At 39.3% G+C, this 25679-nt stretch overlaps 1 protein-coding gene across 4 annotated transcripts in view; it reads left to right on the forward strand.

Annotated features, from left to right (window-relative positions):
* The window catches only part of LOC124155372 (reticulon-4-interacting protein 1 homolog, mitochondrial-like), a 62845-nt gene that overhangs the window by 5557 nt on the left and 31609 nt on the right, over positions 1-25679 (forward strand). For all 4 annotated transcript variants that reach the window (XM_046529132.1, XM_046529134.1, XM_046529131.1 and 1 more), the window contains exons 3-10: positions 2445-2679; positions 5569-5729; positions 7743-7898; positions 8887-9055; positions 9533-9719; positions 15147-15344; positions 15692-15890; positions 18945-19147. In XM_046529132.1, the coding sequence (XP_046385088.1) occupies positions 2445-2679; positions 5569-5729; positions 7743-7898; positions 8887-9055; positions 9533-9719; positions 15147-15344; positions 15692-15890; positions 18945-19147 (1508 nt within the window). The remainder of the gene's footprint in view (positions 1-2444; positions 2680-5568; positions 5730-7742; positions 7899-8886; positions 9056-9532; positions 9720-15146; positions 15345-15691; positions 15891-18944; positions 19148-25679) is intronic.

Consider the following 25679-nt stretch of genomic DNA (forward strand, 5'->3'; position numbering starts at 1 on the left):
GTGTGTTGGGATCCTAAAGTAGCATAGTTGATGACTCAAGCCAATTCGAATGGCAATAATAATAATGCTTTATTTGCCATGGTAGATTAGATACAGAGAAATACATAACCAATATATGGCATGTCAAAAAGAAATTTAGATACATATTGCATGGATTTAAAAAATAAATATAATGATATTGTATGGCAAGCCACTCACCAATTACTAATCCTAGTCTCAATTTCTAGTTATCCTTATGTATTATTTTCCTTTAATATCAAGGAAATACATATGCAATTGTCGATTTCAGAGAGATGGAAGCCTTTTGACTGTTTTAAGCTAAGAACATGATTGTCAGAAAGAAAATCAATTGTAAGATTTAAAAACCCGTGTATTCAGTAATTTGATCAGAACTATCCCAGTCCGTTATTTTTCATCCACACAGGATGAAATTTATTTTAAAAAGCTTAAAATTGAACTGCTTCTCTGAACCCAATGCTTGGCATGTGTGCCCCAAGGAGGGCAAGTTAATTTATGAGGCAGAATAAAAACCATCTTCAATCTCATAAATATGCCAAGGTCATGTTGGTTGGTGGAACAGTGTCTTAGTATATTCACATCTCCGAAATAGCTTCTTTTTATATTTGTATTTTGAGGCCACATTTCTACCATCTGATTTTCTGGCATTTTCCATCTTCCTAACCCTTTTTCTGTTATATGTTCCCATCCCTTTTTTCCTCTTCCATGAATTTATATTGCATGGTTACGCTTACAGAGTTACATATGTGAATGGATGGATAGGATTGAGCCCTTTGTTGCAAATGAAACTTGGCTCAAGGCTACATGGTGTATTCTAGGGCACCAAGCCTGTGGGTTCAGATTCAGATATGAAGTGTCTACCTGCAGAATATTGTATAGTAGAAGAAGAAAGTTCGGCAAATTAGTTAGAATAAAAGTTAGGGATTATTGCTCTTAAATTTTTGAAATTGAAGCTTTTACTTTGTTTAAGAAAAGATTATGAGAATTTTGGTCAATCTTTGATATCTAATCAGATGTGTAATATTTCTAAACCTGCCGCGTGAACGGCAGTGAAATATACAAGAATTGCCATGAGAATAAAAATTCCCCCGGACTGGGAATTGAACCACGGACCTTTGGCTTTACCATGAGCCTCGGTATGATTGCCATGAGAATTAAAGAACCTGGACAGCATAGTGGTCTGTGCAGTGGCCCGGAAAGCCAAAGGTCCGTGGTTCGATTCCTGGTCCAGGGGAATTTTTTTCTCATGGCGATTCTTCTGTATCTCATCAGATGGTCCGAGCTATTTCTGGCTTGGATCTGAAAAAAAATTTAGAATATCAAAAGAAATTGGTAGGTATACTTATGGGTATGAAGGAAGTCTATCTGTAAATTTTCCCTGAATTAATATCGTTGAAGTATAGATTCCATCTTGCCAGTGGATCAAGGTGAGGTGTCACAATTGAGGACATTTTACCATTAGAATTTGGAGGTTTACCAAGGTCAAAGTTATTGTGTGAAGTAAGTAGGTGCTCATTGAGACCATGAGCCCAGCTTCGTGAACCAGTTCCTCTTAGTTCTCAAGTTTAAGAGTACATATTCTTGACTCCTGCATGCCCCACCAACATTTTTCATATATCTTAAGTTGTGTATCACTCATTTAATGCTATCATCTTGAATTTTTAGACCAAATAAAGCCATTCCTCTCAAAGAAGAGTTTAATTTAACAAAAATGAAAGTAATGAGACTATTTAGTTTTTTCTATGTTTCTGTTAGCTATGTGGTCTCTGCTATATATAGTCCATTGGTGCTAAATCTCATCTATTAATTTTTATCAATAGATACCTCAGTTGATCCTTAAACATTAATCACATACTTACGGCAAGCGATTGTTGGCCTGCCTCTCTTAGATCCAGCAGTTACCAATGACTCTGAAATTAAGGTTGCATGTCAGCAAACAGAAGATTGATGCAAAGCAGCTCTCCCCTCGATTCTCCTGTCAGATAATCTTTAAACTCTTCTGTTTCACATCTCCTAATCTGTCGGATGCCGGCCATTCACACGCTGCTGCGTCTCCTTTTTTTAGATGGTGCCTCCTCTCTTTTCCCCTCTCTTCGTAGAATTTTCATCATCTAAAAAATTTTCCTTTACTGAGTCTCAAACGTGGATTCTCAGCTTGAGAGTTGGGAACTGCTGCCATCATCGACTTATGAAAGGTGGTACATGAGGTAAAATCATGGAAATGTAATCGAAATACATATTAATCACCTTGTTATAATTTTGTGGTGTATGTGTTTAAATAGCATACTTTTCAGTGTTAGGAATCAATAGAAAATATGCAATGTAGACTTCCCAAAATGATGGTGGAGAGAGTGTCAAATCATGAATTGAATTCCTTCACAGTTATGTGAATTGGTTGTTAACAGATGAATTGTTTGGATGGGCAGGTTCGTGCCTTGTCGTCATTGGATGCAGCCTTGGTTTTGCTGCGTGGCCACCTCCACAATGGCGTGCTGTGGGCAAACGAGTTGTGGGCCAGTGAGAGGGTGCAAGCCGCAAGGGAGGCTGCAGAGCGCCTCCATGCGTGGACGCTGGCCGTTTACCTGAACGCCAAGGAGTCTCTCTCGCATGTGCAGTATGAGGAACTGCTCCAGAGGTTGCGCCAGATATGGTTGGCCGAAGGTGCGTGCATTTACAAATCCCTCTCCACCTTGATTTGTGTTTGTGTGCGCCTGATTCTCCTTTCCCAGAGACGATTCAAAAGGTTTGCGTTCAATTGCATGCATTCATGAATAGGGTGCTCTCCTATTGTTTTTTTTAATTGCCTAAATTGAAAGTTTATTACTCCTGGAGTACGTATTTCATGCTTTTAGATTTTTAAATGACGACGTCTATTTTTCACAATTAAATGAAAAGTGAAAAATTTTCAAGTGCATGAAAACACGACAGCTAAGTATGAATGCCGGAAAAACTCCGTGTGACGTCGTTCTGGTTCCCGCTGCCGCAAGTGAGGTGACCTTGGGGTGAGGCTTTGAGTACTGATATGACGCAGGATGCTAGCAGGCAGCAGAGTACCATGGCTGGTAGTGCTTGGCTCAAATAAGGATTATTAATACCTTATCAAACGAAGAAAACTTCCAGACCTTAGCCAGTTTTAATAAATGATTATTATTAATAATAATAATAATTTATTTCACCGATTGGCAAGAGTACAATTGCATGGCTACGTCATAAAAAAGCTAATACAAATATCAAATAAAAATACAATGATGATGTGTCATCAAGATTTACAATTTACATGGAAACAATAAAAATAATTTTTCTAAATACATAAGAATTGATGAAATAAATAAGTACAATACAATACATAGTATGGACAAAATAAGATGCCACAACTAGCATCATGGAGATTATCATAATTACAAATTATCTTCCATATATTCGGAAATGCTGTAATAGCACTTTTTAGCGAGAAGAAGTTTCAGCTTGTTCTTAAATACATAAATTGAGGTGCAATCTTTTATTTCGTCAGGGATTTTGTTAAATATAGCAGTGGCTGAATGCCTGGGACCCTTTAAACAGAGGGAGCTGGAGTACTGCTTGTGGTGTATATTATTACTTGATCTTGTGTGGTGATGGTGGAAGGTGGCATTAGAAGGAAATTTATCAAGGTTTGCTTTAATAAAGTTGGCACATGTCAGGATATAGAGAGAAGGGAGTGTTAGGATTTTTGATGCAGCAAAGAGGGGCTTGCCAGGGGTGCGGATAGGAACTTGATGCATAGTCTTAATTGCCTTTTTCTGAGCAGAAAAGGCTTTTTTGGCAGCAGTTGAATTTCCCCAAAGCAATATTCCATAGGAAATATGAGCATGTACTTTGGCATAATAAACCATTTTCAGGGTTTCAAATGACACAATAGGAGATAATTTCCTGATCATATAAGTACCCACAGAAATTTTATTGATTATGACATGTTTCCCTGAGCTGTGTGCCTCATGCATGCATTGGTAATCTCAGACGATGTAAAACTCCTATCTACTCGTATAGAATCTAGGTCCCTATGACGTCACGTGGAGTGGAATCGCATGGGTGCCAATCTGGCCTTTTTCAAAAGAGGATAACATTGACCGTTGCCATTCGTCTAAACTGGGATTTCTAAAACCAAATAATTTTTAAATTATGAATACACTAATGGTGGGTAACGAATCACAATCAATGCCTTTCGTTTTCTTTAATGAAGGAAACTACCCTATTATGTATGTGTGAACAAACATTATTGCTGACTTCATAATGTTCTTGGAATAAGCAGATCTCAATATGAAAGTAGTGAACATTTCTTCTCCCTTGAGGGGGATCTCTTCAGGGCTGATTAGGACTTTGAGCGTAGGGTGATTGATTCAACTCCCAAGAATATGTAGAAATGTAGAGAGAACAGTCCCTACCAACCACCTTCCCCTCCTCCCTCCTCCTCTGCGGGAATGTTATAATAAATATTTAATAAGTTTTTATTCACAGGCAAGGAATTGCAAAATACAAAGTGAAAAAAGAAAAAAAAATGCAGAATACAATAAAAAGTATAATGATTGTAGGAAACAACTCATATATAATGGAATGCCAAAGTTTTAAAAATATAGGTACATACATATTGCTCTTTATAAATTTAATAAAAATGTGAGGGAAAAAAAATATTGACCATGCAATGTGGCAGTGGTTATTATTGTCAAAATTAATATCCGGGGAAAATATCAAAAGATAATTGTATTTGAATGATGAAATGTGTATTCAAAATCATGCAAGTAATAACTAATCAATACTTCAAATTTTAATGTGGAATTTCACTGTAGAAATTTTATCTCAGTTAACAGTTCAGCTAGTATTTTTCTTCAAAGTTGCAATATTTCTTTAATGATAAATCTCTTGCAATTTTTTAAAATGTATGTTGAAGAAAACTCCTTAGGCAAATAGGAATATGGGAAATGGTGCATTGAAATTGTAGTTTTTGGATGATGAGTGATCATGGGCAGGGGACATGGCTTCTGAATGAAGGGTCCTGGCAAATCTCAGGTGGAGCTTTTGGACTCCCCCAAACAAATATCCTTGAAACGTGAGGTTATTGCATATCAAGGAATGAAACTGGCCCACCCACCATGAATGTTTGAATCCACATGCTTGTGGAATAGTCTTTGGTAAGTCCTGCCCCCTCTGTTCCAAATCAACCTCTGAGTTGAATCGCTGAGTGAGTGATGTCTAGAAAGTGCCCGGAGCTCACTTATGTTTCTAAGTTTGTTATTTTAAGTGCTTTGGATTGAATTTATATCGAACGATTACCATAATATTTTTGAATTTTTATGGATGCTCTGTCTTCTTTCACTGTCAGCTTTATTTTGCGATTTGTGAATGAACTTGTAGTTTATTCTGTGTGGAGTTTTTTCTGTCCAGACCAGTCGCCCCAGTTTATCCCCATAAAGTTTCAGTGGTTATCATTGCTTCAGAGTCCCCTATTTTGTCCCGATGGCAATATGTTTGGGGAGTGAGATGGCGCCTAATGTTGCTTTCCCTTTGGTGCCGCAGTGGGAGGGCCTCGCCTTCAGTGGTGCTGCCTGGGTGCCGTCTCGGGGTGCTTTGTTGGACTCAGCCTGGGCATCACGATTGGGCGGAGGCGACTCTCGGGTGCCCTCCATCGACTGCCCGGGATGAGGGCCATCGTGTGCAGAGGCTGCCACGGCATTGATGTATGAATGAATGTTCGCTTGGCCAATGATGACGAGTTAGACGTGAGAGCCAGCATAAATCTGAAGAGGGAGGATTTGTTATAATATTGGCCCATTTATCCATTTCATTTTATTGTCAATTGAGATATAGTTTGACAACTAGGGAGACCCATGTTTTTCAATTTTTCACCCATTTCTGGAGCCCTTCACAGCAAAAAATCAGTGAGCTAAACCCTTTCACTGATAAGCTGATGACATAAGCAGCTCCTGCTGAGGCCATATTGCTTGTCGTCTACCTCTAGGTCTCACATGTCAACCTCACGTTGTTATTTGTTTTTTTTTACATTCTCTTTAGGGATTCCTTACTTCAATGATTGTGTTAATGAACCAGAACTGAATGTATCAACTCAAGTCACCACCTCATGAAAAGTGGTAACTTTCCCATTCACTAGTTTTAATTGATTTAATTGAGAGAATTGCCGAAAGGGGAAAATTCCTTTTTTTGTTGTAACTTATGATTGTCTTCCAAATTCTTTTGAGGAATTGCAATTTTAGGCCTGAGTTCACGATTCACCAAAATATCGGATAACAGACTCAGGCTTCCAACCAATTACATGAGAACAGCACGACTTTCATTTCCTCCCACCCCTTTCCATCAGCAGACCCTCTATAGCAGTGGACTATGCCTGCTTTCATGTCCCTCTTTTCAGCTGGCTGCTAATATGGGTCACCTAGTGGGTTTTAGGGCGATAAACAATAAGTTATCGTATTTGATGTTGTACCTCAATAGATGTACATGATGAAGTACATGCACACAATTTAAAAAAGAATAAGTCCAAAAAAAGCATATCTGACCATATTTAAAGAAGTTGGGTATATCAATAAGAAGACCGTCACTTAATTTAACATTTACGCATTGAAGCATTCCAGAGTTGAAACTCGAAAGTATTGGAAGAGAATTTGAATCTGGTAGCATTTTTCCAAATTTTGCGTAACCAATGTACTATAGCTCTTGGAAGAATTATACCTACGTTGCTAAAACTGTTTTTGGTGGCAGTAGTTGATGAAGCACTAAGCAAGTGACTCTAGATTGATAATTAATTATTACGGGAATAACATCGAATAGATTAAAAATATACCATTTTACCAAATATTATTTAGAATAATTGGTTATTATCAGGTGACTTTGAAAACTTTTTCTCATTTTTCCCATTTGCAGCAAGTTTAACAGTGCTGCTAAAGTTCCTTTGACAAAATTTGAAAAATTATTTGACCCAAGAAGACATAACTCTGACATTATTTATAGTTTGTTCAGCTTGTTGATAATGTATCTTTTTTTTATGATGACTACTATGATCGAAATTGAGGACTGCTATCCTTTGCAAAATTATATCAACTGAGTTTGAAGACCTTAAAACTGGCTCATTTGATTTTAAAACTAAGTACATATATCATATCAAAGCTCTTTTACATTTGGGTTTATTTATTTATTTCTGGATATTAATCATAATGCCAGTCTTGGCTCCATGGTCTTCTTGCTCTTGAATGCATCATTATGAATTCACTGATGATGTTTTTATGGATGCTGTTAGTAAATAGAATTCAATTAGCATATGCTATGTGTCACAAGTGAACTGAACTTCTGGGTGCTGGCAAACATTAATTAAAGCCACTTATATTCTGAGCATTTTGATGTGTCAATCCGTTTTGTTGCTGCAAAACTGTTAATGTGGCGAATAGAAAAATTTTCTGGAATTGTTTCAGAATGCCATGAAATAATTATTTAAAACAAAGTACTTTGTGTGCCATGAATATTATGCAGAAATAAAAGAGCTTTAATGTGATGCACTTGGTTTTGAAATCCAAGGAGTGGGCTTTAAGATGGGGTGTGGTCTTCAAACTGGGCTGACAGAATTTTGCCACGGAGTGTAGTGTGTGCATAGCCACCGCCACGAGTGTGCATAGCCACCGCCCTCTGTGTACCAGTTATCCTCCCTCGTTGAACTCGCCCTTCCAAAATCTCGTTCGTTGAAGGGCGTGACAATGGCTGAGGACGTGCCCTGCCCCACCATTTCTGGGCCCGACCAGATCATCATTCAGGTGAGGTGTGCCTCGATAGACCCAGCCGACGTCAAAGTGTGCTGCGGCTATGGACGAGTGCTGCGGAGGCACCTTGGGAAATACGACCCGGTGAGTGCGCTCACTGACGCTTGTGTGCCATGGTATGGCGTGACGGCTTTTATCATGCTCTCCTGATGCCTCTCCATCCTCATACTTTGATTCCATATTTGTTAGGGGATGATGCCTTGATAATTGCGGCATTTAAAAAAATCGTCTTAAGTGGCCAATACATTATTGAATCGTCCCACACTAAACCCTGAGGGACTCTTCAACTATCCACTATGAGTGGTTTGGATGCTGAGGCTTTGGTGTGCATTTGAATTTACATTTCCATTGTTAGATTGGCGATGATTTGAAAAGTACGACCTAAGCCTGGAATGAACTATGCCAGAAATACCAAAAAGATTAAAAATGTAGATGTAAAGATTACCCTACAAGCTGCCTCTATAGGTGTGTGACAGGGGCTGTTAAGACAGTGGCTATTACGTAGTTGAAAGAATCCAATTTAACTTTCCCTTATCATTTCTGTCGGACCTAGAAACGTAATGAGGTTCTTAGATGAAGTTCTTTGTGTTGCTTTGAAAGATTTCTGCTCAAAATAGGTAAAGCAATCTAAGCCTCACATATAGCCTCTAGCGGCTCTAATCCTAATTCGTATAAAAGCTATTTCTATTCGCTCATGCCTGTTTTTGACCAGTCACACTTCATTCCTGAGTATTATATTAAGTTATCTTAACACAATGCTTCTTAGAAACGTGTCTCTTTGATGGATGAAACCATCAACAAGCATTTTAGTGATAAAAAGAATAAAATTTTCTATATAGTCCATAATTTTCATTGACCCCTCTCGCCTTCCTAGCTTTGTTTAGTAATGCCTGACGAAGGTAGCAGGCCACCAAATTTCGTTCTCAAGTAAGTATGCACCCAATCTCAGGTGAAACAAGCATAACGTATCAATGCAGCAAGTTCAGAACATATCTTGTTTATTGATTTGTGATACCATGCTCAATTTTCTCCAAATGATTTGTTTGAGTTTATTCTACCGTTGTGTGTTTAGACGATCCTGAGCCGTGAGTTTCCGCTGGTGCTGGGCCGAGATGGCTCAGGCGTGGTGGTCGAGGTGGGCGATGGAGTGCGAGGCTTCCTCCCGGGTGACGAGGTGTGGTTTGCCATCCCCCCATGGGTCCCTGGCGGAGGCTCAATGTCCCAGCTGCTCATGCTCAGAGGTACATATGCTCAGAGGCTCAAGTTGCATTATGGCTTCTCACCAACTGGTGATGCTGATTGTTACTCCTATACCCGTGGAGGGCCCAAAGTTAAATGTGTATGATCTGCTCATGTTTTAAGCGAAATCTTTCGAAAGTACTCATCTTATCATAAAATCCATTATTAATCATATTGCTAAAAGTTTGTTCACCTGTAGTTTAAGGACATAACTATACTTGTTGGCTTATCACGAAAACAACTAAAACAAAAACTTATTTTTGGGAGGAATTCAGGTAAACACTATGGATGATTTTGCAACTTTATTCCTCACATAAAAACAAATCAACTTTGTAATTTTTTCGAGGATGTTATGTGCAACTCATGCTCAAGTTTTTCTCGAGTTCATCATTTTCATTTCATTTTGATTTCTGTCCTTGCTTCATGCTGATTGCGCCTCTTATTGCAAATGCATTTTGAATGTTGCCGTTTGGATGAAGGGCTGAGTGGTGTCGATGAGAAGTCGCCAATGATGGCAGCGACTGGGCGCTGGGGCACTGTGCTGGCTCACAAGCCTCACGGAGTAGGCTTTGAGGGTGCTTCAACCGTTCCATTCTCGGCATGCCTCGCATGGGAAGCAGTCACCGTGGGAGCCAAACTCGGCCCTGAGAACACCCAGGGCAAAAGGTGGGTGGCCCCGTCACCAGGTATTTAGGGCATCCCGTAGTGAAAGTATCTAATTATTTACCCCTGCTCATTTACTACATACTGCGTTGAAAATATGTGGCTAGATAGTATAGAGAATCAAGTAGAATTTTCTTCAATGCTCCAGGTCTCTTTCTTATATATGTAGCTAACACCTATATGTATTAGTATATCGCATTTACCAAATGATGATGGAGTGGTATGTGGAACTATGGCCTGATTGCCAGGTGCAGCCCACTAGTCCCTTTCATTTAGCCTGTGGAAACATATTTATCTGCAGATTAAAATCATGGATTGGTATACAAATCCTGCTAATCAGCCTTCGAAAATGTTGACTGAATTTCAATAGAGGCATGCTGCTGTGCATGCTGTTTTCCAAGCAGTCCCTGCATTGCTACATCTACATTACATTGCAAAGAATGTGTCATCATCTTGTTGATAGTTATTTTGCCCTTCAAGCTGTGTTTCAACATCCCAATTGCATAGTGTTGGAATCAAGGTCATCCAAGTGAAATATTGGTGGAAAACCACAGAGTTAAGAATTTCACTTCACATTATATTCCCCCTGCTTTAAGTCTGAAACACCATATTTGTGTATGTATTATGGCTACTTTTAATATTTTGTGGACTTTTTTTTTCTTTGAGAGTAGCTTTCAGAGGCTGCTTATTACATTTCTCACATTTATGGATTGATTGCTCTGGAACAGCTCTTGACTTTTTTCCTGTCCTGGAGTAAAATGATCTCTGATGTTTCCCTTGTGGTGGGGACTCGTAGGTCATTTTGAAATGGTAGCACACAACTGGAGGAGTCTCATTCTTGATGGGTGATTGTCATGGTTGGAAGTGATTGAGATGCGCTCAACTATGACTCTTGTCGTGGGCCTTTAATGAATTTCAGCTTTTGCCTGACCTTATGAAGTGGTTATGAAGAGGAGCCAGCCGGATGATCCATGCTCCGCAAGGAGTTTCATTGTTCAGTGTGGCTCATCTGTCTCAGACGCTATGTTGGCCGTTCTGACTGCACTCACCCTCACCTCCATTCCCTTACCATGCGTTGATCTGTGCATCAGAAGGCTTATCTGTACTTTTGCAAGGAGCGTGCAGCCACACACTGCTGGGATGCCCTTGTCCTTCCTCATGCATGTGTCAGTGTCCACTCTCAAATGAGTCGAGGGAAAAGTGGTTTTCATTCGAACAATGAGTGTGGCCTCTTTAATTATTCATCATGTGATATATTTCTGGCTGAGAATGGCATTGAAATTCACATGACTTGCTATTGGTGGACATTCCCCTGGACCTGGAATACCTCAGATGCGCCTATGGCTTTCAGGGCCCCTGAGCAGTCTATTGCGCTATCCAGGTTCCTTCATTCCCATGGAAATGTTCATGGTGCTGGATATTAGGCTCTTGCATCCATCAATCCATCCGCAAAGGATAAGGGAATATGGGCTTCCAAGACACCACTACAGGCACAATCATTAAAGCCACAATAGGGTGGTTTCCTATTAACCCATTTCTTCCCAACGTTGCGTGAACGCAATGCAAACTTTGCGATTTTTTTTCTCCGTATTTGTTGTTTATAGGTAGTTAATATTTTTTACATAGGTAGTTCAATGCTTTCCAAAACGTTATAAATTTTTCTACGGAAGAAATTTAATAACTTTTGTTTTTACAATGACCTTTTCATATATATGTAAGTCGTTATTCTTGGCTATCTTCTAAGTTTACATATTATGTTAAATCTGAGGCACTCGATGATTATATCTCTCTGCAAATACAATGATGCATCTGTATTCTAGGCCATTGCAACAATTTGGGTGAATTTGACTAAGTGGTTTTTAAATTATTTAAGAATAAAGGAAGTGTTGCGTTCACGCAACGTTGGGAGAACCCCGGTAATCTAGGTAAACGGCGCGCCGCGGCGGTAGTCGTTTAGAGTGTTTCTTTTTGGACTGAAAAATGAAATGCTTATCAAGAATATGATACCTTTTTATGGTGAAACTTTAGTTTTAGGCAATTGTACAGTATTTTAGTCCTAAATATACATCTACATAAGTGTTGAAGGGTCCTTTCTAGGATGTTTGGCAGGTGATGAGTTTTCACCGAGTTGTGACTGTTTGATGTTTTTAACTTCACGTATCGAGCAAGATTAAATCAGCGTTTACTTGCGCTATAGTGGGAATTTACTGTGACCTACACTAAAAGGTGCATAAAAACTTTGCTATAGAGTTGTCCAGAAAAATGTCCAGATTTCTGTAGGCGTCTGCAATTCCAAGATGTTCTGGCATCCTAAGGTAAGAACGATCTGCTTACCACAGTTGACAAGTATGCTAAAAGCAAGTGAGTATGTGAGGGTTAGCAAATAGATCGTAAAGTCGTATTTGCGTGGTGTTGTTGACTAGGATTCAAAGGGAAGGTAGTGGGAGGGTAAAATGCATAGTTAGGCTGGGCGGGGATATCCCGGCACCAATGGGTCTCCGTGCACAGCGGGGGTTGGCGAGTGAGCAAAATGAATGGAGAGATAAGAGGGATCACACTATCGCAGTATTTTCTGAGAAATTCATGCCCACTGGCCGCTGACGATAATGAGCTGGTAAGGCTCCAAACGAGGGCGCAGGCCATTTCGAAAGAAATTTTTTGAGAACTATGAGTGACGATGAATGCACTGGGATTCTAGGAAACATATTTCTTGGTATATTGACTCAGGTAAAGGGCTTTATGGTTATTACGGTATCTAGAAGGGGCAATGTTCTGTTCCATTTGCTTTTACTATATCTGTGGTTGTCTGTTGAACAATTGTTCCCTCCAAATGACCTGAACCCACATTTGCAGCCTGAGTTGCTCACTGTCGCCAGTGATCATAGTGCGTGAAATTCTCAGAAAATATTACAATAGTGTGGTATTTCTTGCGTTCTGATGTTAAGTGGTTATCACACCTTAGCTACAAAATATTACTGGAGTAAGGACGCTGATAAAGGCGTTCCTCTTGTGCGTCAAACAATGTCCCTGAAGCGTTATGTTGAACCTAAAATGTTCTTACGCCTGGTTGGTAACAGAAGTGTGGACAAGGGGGATAAGTTTTCTAAGATACGTCCATATTTTGCGAGCTCAACCAAATATTTCTACGGTTTGATGCAATTTCTCATGAATTATCTTTTGACGAGAAGATGATGTCATATTTTGGCCGCCATTCCGTTAAAATGTTTATAAGAGGAAAACCAGTAAGATTTGAGGTTAATTTGTGGAGAATGATATCTTCCTTGGGAAAATTTTCTGTCTATGGATGAGCATCTGAAAAAATTGATAACTCTTTGAGTTTAGTGGAAAGGGTTGTAGTTGGCCTGGCAAAAGTTATTGAAGTTGCAAGGTACCACTTATTGTGTTTTGAAATAATTTCAAGTTATTTTTTACTGATACTTTTGTCTCAAATGGGATTTTTCCCAATTATGACTAAAGAATCCCTTGTAGTGTGAGAGAAAACAGAGGTGCGAGTTGCCTTCCTCGCACTCAAAAGGAACTGTCCAAGGGAAAGTAAGGTTGTTTTGATTGTATGATCGGTAAAAAGAATGCGTTATTCTTTGAGTTGGCTTGATATGTAACTAAATGTATTACCAAATTTCGGTATATTGGATCCATTTGTAAATTTGAAGTTGTAATTGGATCAACCATCATTCAGCAATTTTTTTGTTTAGAAATAGTGTTATGTTTCCTCAAGAAAAAAGAAAACAGTGAAGGAGAAATTACTCATTTTCAATAGCAGACACTGTTACTATCGCGAAATAAAAATTCCTATTATTTGACCGGTTGCTTTATATTTTCTGTACTTTATATTGGTGTAACAGCCGAAACCGGTCAAATACTATAATTTTTTATAAATACTTTGTGGGTGACATAAATTGTCTGTTATTGATAATATGGAGCCTTCCACCACGTACAAGCTTCAAGTTTCGATTTAGGCAACTACCCTTATAGTAACTAAAATTGCCATATTATAGGACATAACGGAATAAATAGTTAGCGAAATGCAGTAAGGAAAGACAAGGTTGGCCACAATATTGATCGTGACGAAAACATTCACGATGAAGATGCCGAGTTTGTAGCAGCCAGAAATTTAGTGATTACCAAAAGTGCAATATTCATCTACATACTGATTGCTCTTCTAAATTTCATGAACAATACAAAGTTTAATCAATATTTTCGGTTAATTATATGTTTGGGTTATAATCAAAAAGAATTATTTGCAAAAAGAAAAGAGTTCCGAAAAAAAGGCAAAACGGCACATTTGACCAGGGGAACTCCCAACGTTACGTATACGCAACGTTGGGAGTTCCCCTGGTTGGCGTATACGCAACGTTTCACCAACTGCAAACTTAAAACAATAAAAATATAAAAATCGATAATTTGCCTTATTTAAGTCTGTTTTATTGCTAATTTATCAAAATATTTGGAATTTTTAAGTTATTAACATGCTTGGGATTTAAGGGGTTAATTTTTATTGCCTAAATCAAAAGATTATTACTCCTGGAGTATATATTTAACGCTTTTAGATTTTTAAATGACAATATCTATTTTTCGCGATAAAATGAAAAGTGAATAATTTCAAGCGCGCAAATACGCGACGACTAAGTATTAATGCTGGCAAAAGCCCGTGTGACATCTGGCTGCTGCTGTGTTAGGCCACCTGGGTGAGGCCATGAACGCCGCTATGATGCATGCTGCTTGCTGCCGAGCATGGCGGTAGCTTAGAGTATCCTGCTGGCAGGTAGCGCTAGGCTTAAATAAGGATTATTATTCCCCTATCAAACGAAGGAAACTTTCCGAACTTAATTTATTAATATTATTATTTTTAATGTGTGATTATTAAGAGATGTTTCGCTGAGCTCTGTGCCTCATGCATGCATTGGTAATCTCAGACAATGTAAAACTCCTATCTACTCGTATAGAAACTAGGCCCCTGTGACGTCACGTGGAGTGGCATCGCATGGGTGCCAATCTGGCCTTTTTCAAATGCGGTTAAAATTGATCATTAACATTTGTCTAAACTGGGATTTTGAAAACCAAATAATTTGTATTTTATGAATACACTAATGGTGGGTAACGAATTGCAATCAATGCCTTTCGTTTTCTTTAACTAAGAAAACTATCCTATTGGCTATTTTTGTGATATATTTCAATCAGACTGCCTCATGAACATTGTTTTCAATTCACTTGTGTAGCGCAATGGTCTTAGCGGTGGCTGGGAAAGACTAAGGATCATGATTCAATTCCCATGGTCCAGGAAAATGTTTACCCACGGCAATGCATTCACAGCCATTTATACAGCACTATTGGAATATTATTACACCATTTGGTTGTGCATAGCTTGGTGCAGTGTGCTCTGCCGTGTGCTCATGTGGGCTTTTTGCTCAGGGTGCTGGTTCACGGGGGGACGACAGGCGTGGGTATTCTCCTGGTGCAGCTGCTGTCTGCGTGGCGTGCAGAGGTTGTGGCCGTGGTGGGTTCTCGTGGTGCGCACCTTGCTCGTCGCCTCCTCCCCTCCCACAATGTCCTGCTCTACGATGAGGCCGACGAAGACAACTACCTCACACAACTCAAGTGGGCCGACAAGTAAGCCAACTCACTCAAGTCCCTCACTCACATTCACATTGTTTGGGTTATAGACAAACTGTTTTAGTATTTTGGTGAGGTTTAAAAAAATGTGATTTTTCAATTGATTGTTGTTGGAAAGTATTAATTAATAGTGCTACAGTGTTAAGATAAAGCAGAAGATGTGAATTTTATTGAAATTTGCTCAGATAAAATCTCCTCAGAAAATTTGGGATTGATGTACATATATCATGTCGCACTCAGGGTGCTGGGAGAGAGATGCTGCTCATTTGTTGCATGCACATATTTTGTATCGTACTTTGTCTCTCAAGCTTATCGGAATTGACTTTGGATTTTCTTTTGCCCAGGTTTGATGTAGTCTTCAATGCTGTCGGGCCAATCATGGCCGATGCTTGCATGAACTCGTGCCGAGAGGCAGACCCTGTCCGCGGCATCCTTCCTGGCATTGTTGTCACTGCTTACTCGAGGCCAATTGCTTCCGATTCTCGGGGACTCATTGTTGGAGCCATTTGTTCACTCTTCTCTTACCTGCGTTCCCTGCTCCTGGTGAGTTACTTGCCCCCCACTCCCCTCTTGCGTGCTTGTATCTAATCCTCCCCTCAGCCAATCACTTGCATTGTGCTGTGGCAAGAGCACTCCTATTGTCCTACCCCATGGCACTGGATTCCAATTCTAGTGGTGGTGGAAATATTTCAGAGACTGCCTGATCTCATGCTCGTCGGAGACGGACCTCCTCCTAATGACTACAATCAACCAACTGCGCCCACCTCTTGGGACATCTCCGCTTATACATATATGTTCTAACCCCACAGCGTTTCAATTATGTAGATGGCTGAGGTGGCATAGGGAGGCAGGACAATCGGGGAAGCCCAGGCTATCCACTGTGTGGATGTATTAGATATGCAACTAAGTTCTCGCTGTTTTTTAAATGAAAATAACACTTTCTTGTGAAAAAATGGTTATAAACAAATCATTTCCGTAGCTAGCTGCAACTTTTGCCTATCATTGTGGCAGAGCTCGAATACCGTAACAGTAAAAGTGTGCATCTTTTGAGGCTATCCACGAATGAAGCCATTTTTTTGATTTCTTCATTTTAGCGCGACTGCTGATCAGCTAGACGAACGAAGTGCCATCGAACGGAACAATTAATGATCGCACTGCACTATATCGTAGCGGGTGGATAAGGACTTCCCATTTCAGCGTTTCGAGGTAGCTTTGGGTTTGGCAGCATGAGGTCGAGCATTCTCATGCTGTAAAATCATGTTGTCGAATCATAAGGGACTCAAGTTGCTTTCAATTGCATAAAACAGCTGGATGGGTCACTCCAAATGCACAAGCAAGCTCTTCTTTAGTTTGACATGGATCTTCATCAAGTGATGCCTCCAATTCAGCGTCTTCGAAGGTTCTTGGTCTTCCTTCACACGAACGGTCTTCCTTCACACGAAGGAGAGGTGGAGGGGAAAAAGCAACTCCCTCCGTCTTTCAAGCAATGAGGCTACGAGAGAAGGGGCTAGGGAAGAACACGTCTGATCTTGCATGTAACCTTGCTGCCTTCAAAGCGAAGGGGAGAAGGCGCAGCAATGTGATATACACAGTTTGCGTTGCCTGAAGTTCCCAGTCCGTCTTGTCTTGTTTGAATGCACTTATGCTACGCTTGTTTCCACTGAAATGGTCCTGTTTGGACTATGTTGAATTGTAGTAGTCTTGTTGTGACTATAAATCTTTGGGTCAATAAATTAAAGCTTAAAAAACTTAAATGCTGTCAGATATGCGTCACATTAGGTCTCATTCTTTTTTGAACCTCATGTGTGTCATACAATTCCTGAAAGCTATCAAGATATCTTTGGGCTCAGTAGGTGACTCACCTAGCATTTGGCCTCCAGAAACTGGGAGAAATGAAGCTGGTAGACTGAAAAAGCTAACCCATGTAACTTGATATTTTCTTTTGAAGATAATGATTTATGGTCTGGGTGGTCTTTGAAAGGAAAATAACCTTAGAGGCATGAGCCGAAGGAGGGCCGAGGGTGGTTTTGTGAAATCTACGCCATAGTTGTTATCATACGGCACTGAGATTCCCCCGATTTTATTGTTGTTCAATCTCTTGGGAAGATTCACGCTATGTGCCTGTCGTATTTTGCCTTAAAATTTTCCACGGCTGGAATTTTATTGCAATACTCCGATGAGAGCTTTTAAAAACCATTGTTCATGAGTAGGATAAGCGCCGCAGTGCAAATGGTGTATGCAAAGAGAAAGTAGGAAGATCGGAATTCTTTCTACTCCCTCTTATTCCTGTTGCGAAAGAATTAATTTAAAATTTTGGATTTGGAAATGAATTTTGATCCGATTTATAAGGTGAAGGGCATTATGCGTGGATATTTGGATCTGAGGTATCCAATCCAACCATCCCTAGTAAGCATCATAAGGTTAAGACTACTGGTAAATACCTACTTATCTTCGAGTGCCATACATATGTATCATGGAAATTTTGATAAATGTCTAAAGTTCAGACAAACGTCAGTGATATAGCGAGATGGGATTAAAAAAATGCTGAAAAAATCTTTTTAAATTAAGATTTGATGCTCAAAATAGGGGTGCGTCTCTTACAGACATTCATACAGTATTTCCATATGATGCAGTGTGCATCCTAAAAATCCATCCTATCCTAAAAGAAATTTTTCAAAAAAAATTTGCAATAATGTAATTTTGAATATGGTGCAGTGGTGTCATCTTGGCAGGAAGGTGCTTATGAAAGAGTTGTATGTATTGACAGATAGATATTTCCTATTCTCTGTAATTCTGGGTGAAATGGTGTCTCCCTCGTCTATACTTTGATTGGAGTTACTGTTGATCAGAATAAGTACATATCCCACTAGACTATGCCAAAAAGTTTCAGAATATTTTATCAACACAAACTAGTTACTACTGTTTAATTAGTGTCTTTTTATTTTAACTCCTTTTTTGTGAACTTAGAGCTCTTTTAGAAGTCGTACTTACTGTTGCTTTTATGTTTTTATAGGTAGCTTTTCCTTGACTATTTTTACATCATTTTAGGGTCCTGTAAACATTACAGATAGAACTTGCTGTGACGAGGGGATTTGCCTTGGACAAGCTGTAGATTGGGTGGCTTTATTTTTTCCACTTTTCAGGGCCACTAAGTACGATGCAGTGCCAAGGGAATTTGCCATAGGCAACCCACGCATCACCACATCCACTCTCACCCAAATCGCTCTCAACTCACCTTTGTTTCACCCTACATATTGGAGATATCTCTATTGGAGTATTTTGCTAACCATCCATAGATAAAATAAAATAAGTCATTTCATGTTTCCAATATGATTCTTTACTACATTAAATTGAGAAATACTTAATAATTTTTTTCACCGCTGGAGAAAGACATGTGTGATTCTGGCATGATTTGGGCTATGATTTTTATGCAGCTTTCCCTCACATTAATTTACCACTTTTCAGGGTCCCTAACTATCGCCATATTTTGGGTCTCCAAAAACTACCCAATGAACAAGGCTGAATGAGGTCTCCTGATTTGCCTCTTGTTCGTTGTCAGTGGGGAGAGTGGCTCTAATGATTGGTCTATTTTTTCAGAGTTCGCTGGACGTGGACGGACGCAGCGTGGGCTGGATGGAGGGGGGTGTGGCCAGGGAGGCTCTGCTTCAGTTTGGCAGCCTCATTGAGAGTGGCCGCGTGATCCCAGTCGTGGGCAAGGTGTTCCCCGTGGGCGATGCTGAGATGGCCTTTCAGCATGCAGACTCAACGGACCCCCTTGGCAAGACAGTCGTGAGATTCAGGTGAGCAGCACCAGCACTATAAACAAAGCACTTTGATACGTTCACCATCCCCTCAAATTGCATTAGAAATTGAAAGAAGGGATCTTAAATGGGAGCACTGGTCTCTTTCACAACTTATTCCCCACTCTCTATTGTAAATGTTTGGATGATTGTTTTTCAGCCGCTTGCTGTTGGAAGGTACATAATATTTTTTTTTGCTGTTCCTTTAATGCGTGGTCCTTGATGTGGCGACAAGTCTTCAGGGAGCCAAAAATGTCGTTCCTTGATGGAAGTAAGCCCTAAGCTGTGAGAAAAATGGTCCATTCCTTCCTTACGTAGGGCCCATTACATTGGCGGATCCAGGGGGGGGACACGGGGGCACGTGCCCCCCCCAGACCCTCAAAAATATGTGAGATTTTTAATATGGTCCCATTATCATTGCGTTCGTTTTGTATTACGAGATATCCTTGTGCCCCCCCCAGAACAAAATCCTGGATCCGCCCCTGGCCTTGAGCATGTCTGCTATCTTGTCAAACCTGACTTGGGTGGTAGGTAATTGACTGCAGCCAACAAATTAAAGCTAAGGGAAACGCATGCCATATGTACGGTAAACAAACAAATATCATGGTGAAAGTTTTGTTAAGTTTGAGAAAAATATTGTCATTAAAACTCTCAAAATATGTGAAGTGGCACTACACCTGATGAGTCACCTCTGGGTTTTGAAATGCTGAGAAGTTGTGTCATTCCAAGGTATAAAGAAGGATAGACAATGACAAGAAAATAAAGGATACATACTAGACTTTCCGACTGTGAAATAAACCCTGTCGTATCTTCCATGGGGTGAATAATGCCGTAGCTAATGCATAATTTATCATCTACAAACTGCATGTGTGAGGGTTTATTATGCGAGGAAGGTCTCAACCGGACATATTTTCTATAGTGCTACAAAGTCATGAAGCAAATGAACAGTTCTCCAAAATATATCGATATATCCTTTGGATATTTATTTTTTCCCAAAAGTTTGTATTATAACTCCTCTCTTCAATCAATTTGCAATGCACTTTGATTGCTGTACGAGATGGAGCTCAGCGGGTGCAGTGTAACCAGTGGTTTCACGCACATGCCACGTCCTCCAAAATTATCGCAACAAATGACTGGAATCATAAGGATTCTGGAATGATCATTAGGATTTAATGGAGTGAGCAGATTGCCTTGCAGGGAATGGAAGTCAGGCCTCGTACTCAATTGAAAGTTGGTATTCAGTGCAATTTCATTCCTGAATGTCTGCTCTTCCCTTGACATGTCTCTCTCTTGAGTTTTGGTCCAGTGTGAATAGTTAATCGATTTCACAGCCTACATATTGGCAAATTTATATCCTTCTTTGACTTTGAAATTACATCGGCAAACAGGGCAAAACTTCAAGCATTCTAAATCATACATGATGACTGATTCTTTTCCTTTAATTATAATCGGTTACTTTCCAATATAGGAGATGTTCCAATTTCAGGACCTCAATGGAGGCAATGAATTTGCCAAAATTTCAGCTGCAGAGTATATTTTCTTTTCATTTTGTACCAAAAGTTGGGAGAAAGATGTTTGCACACATTTATCAGGTAGTCTGGGCTTAAATTAGGTACTTATCGTTGGAGTCAATGGTACTCACAAGTGGAGTCTTAACCGACAATTATGACACCCTCTAACACTACAATGACTCCCTGCAAGTGTATTTACCCACGGACGATAAAATTAATTGTGTATTATTTTACTCATCATCTCACCTCATCAACCTTGATCCATTGTACATCTCTTTATCTCTTTGTACATCTCTTGATATGGAAATGCTGGCAAAGTCCTGGCCATACACAATGTATAGTACCTGCATAATAGGGAAAAACTCTTTACTTTTATAGTACTTCTTTTTTAGTAATCTTTCATAAATAAGATTGAGTATCTTCACCCCATGGTAAATATTTGCCTTGCTACTTCAAAACACATAGCTATATTTTTTGCTGCATAGAATGTGAAGTGCTTCATTACTGCAGAGCTTTCAGATGAGTTTAAAAATTTGTGGGTGTGTATGTATTCTGTGTTCTGCGGGCTGGTTGAAGAGGGGGCTGTCTGCTGCTGAATGTAACTTTTTTAATGGTAGCTTCTCTTTAAATACTATAATCTTTTATCTATTTGATTAAGTGGCTTTTTTTTAATTGTACTGTAGCATAGATTGAAATCCCTGAATCTCAACACATTCATCATTTGTTTCCTCCTGTACACTATCTCAGAAAACCTTGGTTACGCATCACTGCAACGGATGATGCCAGCATAGCAGCCAATGGTCACTATCTCATTGTTTGTGATTCTTCCATCCTCTCTTGGTGGGATATTTCCTAGTTTTCCTTGAATGCATGTTGAACGTATGTTTCCTGTGGCCGTCTCTGTCGTAGCATCAGTCTCGTTCCTGCTCATTATCAGCACAATTGTGGTTTAAGCCACCTCACATGTTTCATAAATATTCTATCATAACTTCTTAAAAAGTTCAATCTATACCCATTAACATCATTTCTACAATGAGTGAATGTGTGTCCAGCTGTAGGTGAGGAATTGTCCTGCCAAAGCACGTGTTTGGCATCACAATGCATACACCAATCGTATGTCAATTTTGTCCTCATGAGCTGTGAAAGTTTCAATCAAGAAGCATTAAATGGGGAAGTTGCATGAAATTTTTTTCATCGAAATAATACCTTATTCTTATAGCAATGTTCACCAGGAATCCATTTTCACCAATCAAACTTCTCGTAAACTATTGATTTTATCATTAAAATGCATTTAAAACAGTGAAATCTGTCTGCAAACGCGAAGTTAGCTCTCATTGTTGGTGACGTCATTTCTCCCTACGGCGTTTTCGTTTTGCATGCACGGCTGCAGAAGCTACAATGAAGCAGTCGTTGATTAAGTGAATATCTCGGTATTTTTTCAATCCGTGTTTTCTCTGAGACATTTTATGACGTTATTTAGTCACGTAAAATATTTTTCATCCATTTTCTATATTCGTAGAAAAAGAATATATCGAATATTTGCGAAATGGAAGACGGTTTCTTGTAAGGCTGTTGAGATAATCTCCCAAAGGTGGATTCCTTAATGATGGCATTATATTTTAAAAGTAACCCGGGCTTTTTGGCTGCAGAATTTAAAGAAGTGAAGGCTTTGCGGTGAGTTTTTCTAGTTTATTATGCCATTACGGGACCAGCTTTTACGAATACAGAAGTAGCAACTCGGCCTCCGTTGAAAATTTCTGCATGAAATATTGATGCATTTAGTTAGTGCAAATACAGTTCATATGATATGAGTTATGATTTTTTGCTTTCGATATGATATCAGCTTTTTGATTAAGTATGTTGTGAAATGCTTTCTGTGCACAAATTTAAGGTAATTTTTCTGAGCACATTATGCACATCATATTTTGTATAGTTTTAAGGTGTGTTCTGTGTGCATACTGTCTGAAGTGCGTGCAGGTTTTGACAGGTTATGCGCTTTTATAATGGCTGGTTAACGACAAACACGAGATAATGCAGCTTTTAATGTTAGCTATGAAACTTCTATAAGATGCTTATAAAATAATCAAGTTATTTGGCAAACTTGTCACAAAATTCAATCATTTATGTTAAATAGTATGAGGTGCGCAACTAAGTTCTCGCTGTTTTTGTTTTGAAAAATACAACTTTATATTGAAAAAATTGTTTTAAATGAATCGTTCAAAGTATGTATCGACGCTACATATAAATTTTCCCCATCATTGTGGCAGAACCCGAATATCGTTTCTGTAGAAATTTTTGTCTTTTAAAGCTATCCTCTAAGCCTGCTTTTTGCACCAAATGGTTATCAATGCAGGAATGAAGGACAAGCTATTCTCACAATATTCCCTGACCTTTCTTTTTACTCTCTCAACATGTATCCTAAAGCTTTCTGTTTGCTTAGTTGGCTTAACTTCATCTTTAGAGATCTTTACATTCTTGTAAACACTTGGTGGTCTAATTAACTCTCAAATTTTACCACTGAATGAGTGAATAGTTTGTTTGAAGCCGCGATCTGCCATTACCCCACAGCCTTTTGGAATTCGCTCAAGAAATTCAGTGTATGAGAATGAAACTATCTATTGCCCGGCCAGCATAACCTCTCGAAATGAAATTTCCTAAAGAAGAATCATATGATTTATGTTATTTTTTGATTGAGTTTAGATAGAAATATTTGAGCTGTAAACATTCCATTAATTTTTCAGTAGTGTTAAAAGCAGATTCCTTTGAAATAATTGCCTTTAAGAAACATACTTTCTATTTTTCTTTACTATCAGCATTATAATGCACTGATTGCTCTAAAAAAAAACCGAATTAGATTTTCCTTCGCAATTCACTTTTTTCGGTTAATTTTAGCATTGTACCTTTCGCAGCGTAATAAAATAAGCGTAGTTTGATATACTTATCGCAGTAAAAAACTGATCTTTACAAGAGAAAATCCCTTGTATGTCATTCACTGCAGTGAGGACTGATCTATTTTTTTATACTCCTATTCAGGTTAAACTTTGCCAAATTAGGTTATCTGGCTTTTCAATTCTATTTCTAAACAATCAATAATTGACACTATATGCGAATAGCGAGCAGGAAAGGGAATTGATATATTAAGCAACATCTTATTTTTGACAACCCAAAAAACTAGATTTTTCAAAAAACTAACCACCGGAATAATGGAAGCAGAGAAATATCGTGCCGCTGTCGAGGGTGAGACATTAAGATCTTCTAGGCTAAAATATTGAAGGATTCGTTGAGTCTAATTTTCCTTAACATAACCATGACAAGTAGCCCAGTCTTTCCTGATAGTAAATTGACAATAAAATAATTTTCACTGGCTATCCTTGATTACAACGCTGGCTTTTTTCCATAAAAAACGAAGTATACTTGGCCCTTTGGCTACATATCTCCCTGTCTGATTCCATGTCAGAGCTGCTGCTGCTGCCGCCAAAGGAGGAATCACTTATCACACTCTTCTTCAGTAGTTGAATTGCTAATCTCACTAGCTGCAATACCATTTAGCTTTTACAGGCGGAAGAACTTCATAGGAGAAGTAGCAGCATTGGCAGAAACAGGTATTTTTTCTGAATACCAACAGTTTTTGTTTCTGGCTTCAATTGGCAGGACTTTTCCTGACTTCGACTTTCCACCTCTTCCTCAGGTTGTATTTCCTCCTGTGGCACAAAGTCAGTTGATTGGGGGAAGTAGTGGTTATATATCAGTGAGTTTCTTACACTTCTTACGCTCCCAGGTAGCAAATATGGTTTTGAGGGATTTAAGATAGGAATACTACGCATGTTAATCAATTGATTTCGGAGAGAGTGTTTTCGGGTAGCCTACTGCAGTGGCGCAGCGAGGGGGGGTTTCGGGGATAAACCCCCCCAACCCCAGAGCTCAGAGAAATTTTTAAGTTTAATCTATTTTACATAGTCGGATTAATATTACTTGTAGAATAGTGTAAGGATTAATAAAATATACCATTTATCTGAAATATTTTCTGGCGGAAGGCCCCCGCACCTCCCGCTCCCACCCTGGCGGGTAAGCCATACCCCCAGGCTTCCCAGTATTAGTTGCGCCTGAAACCCCCCCTAGCCTTAATTCCTAGCTGTGCCCTTGACCTACTGTATGTACCCTTAAAGTATTCTTATCATGATTAATCATTGATAAATTCAAAAAATACAATAATTATAAGACATCGGATACTACGACGGCCGTTTTTTTTTCAACCTATGGTAGCTCAGCAAAAACACCATGCAAGTGACAGGCGGGCACTGCGCGAACAGGGAAACTGCACGTCCTCCGCACCACATGCTCAAGTCATTTCTCAACATAAACCTGTTGTATTTACTTAAAGTGATCTTCACGAAAAAATCCCGTCGTTTTCGTCGACAGATCGTTCATCGCCTTAATCCTCTACATTCTTCTCGCTTCATTAGTCGACATAACGACGAATATTTTGTTAGAATTTCGTGATGTATTTGAACAAATAGGCACCACGCAATATTTATAATTCGACATAAAAGCACTTCACTTAGTTAAACACAAAGTCTTGCTGGCGTAGGCATACCGCAACAATCTCCTAACTCCACGCCTCGGACGCTAGCAACCCTGTTTGGGGAGAAATGACGTCACTCCTCTTGGACACACTACTTTCGCTCGCACCCCCCACTCCTACTTTTTGACCTTTAATATCTCGAAAACTACCGCTTGTATTGAAATTTCGCCCGGTAGATATTATTTCCTAGAGGTATACTACATTTAGACGGAGTTTTTAAAAAATGTGAAAATTCCCCATTGATTTAACAACTTTTCCTTTGTGCAGTAATTTCCTCCGATGAGGAATATTTAGCCAAAAATGTGTTTGTTTAGGACATGGGAGCACTCCACTGGAAAACGAAACTATTCCCCTCGAAAACCTCTAACTCTGAAGTAATTTTTGAATCGCCTCTCAATGAACACTATGAAGATGGACCAAGTTAAACGATGATCCATTC

The sequence above is a fragment of the Ischnura elegans genome, chromosome 3 (genome assembly GCF_921293095.1).
Source record: "Ischnura elegans chromosome 3, ioIscEleg1.1, whole genome shotgun sequence".
Taxonomy (NCBI): domain Eukaryota; kingdom Metazoa; phylum Arthropoda; class Insecta; order Odonata; family Coenagrionidae; genus Ischnura; species Ischnura elegans.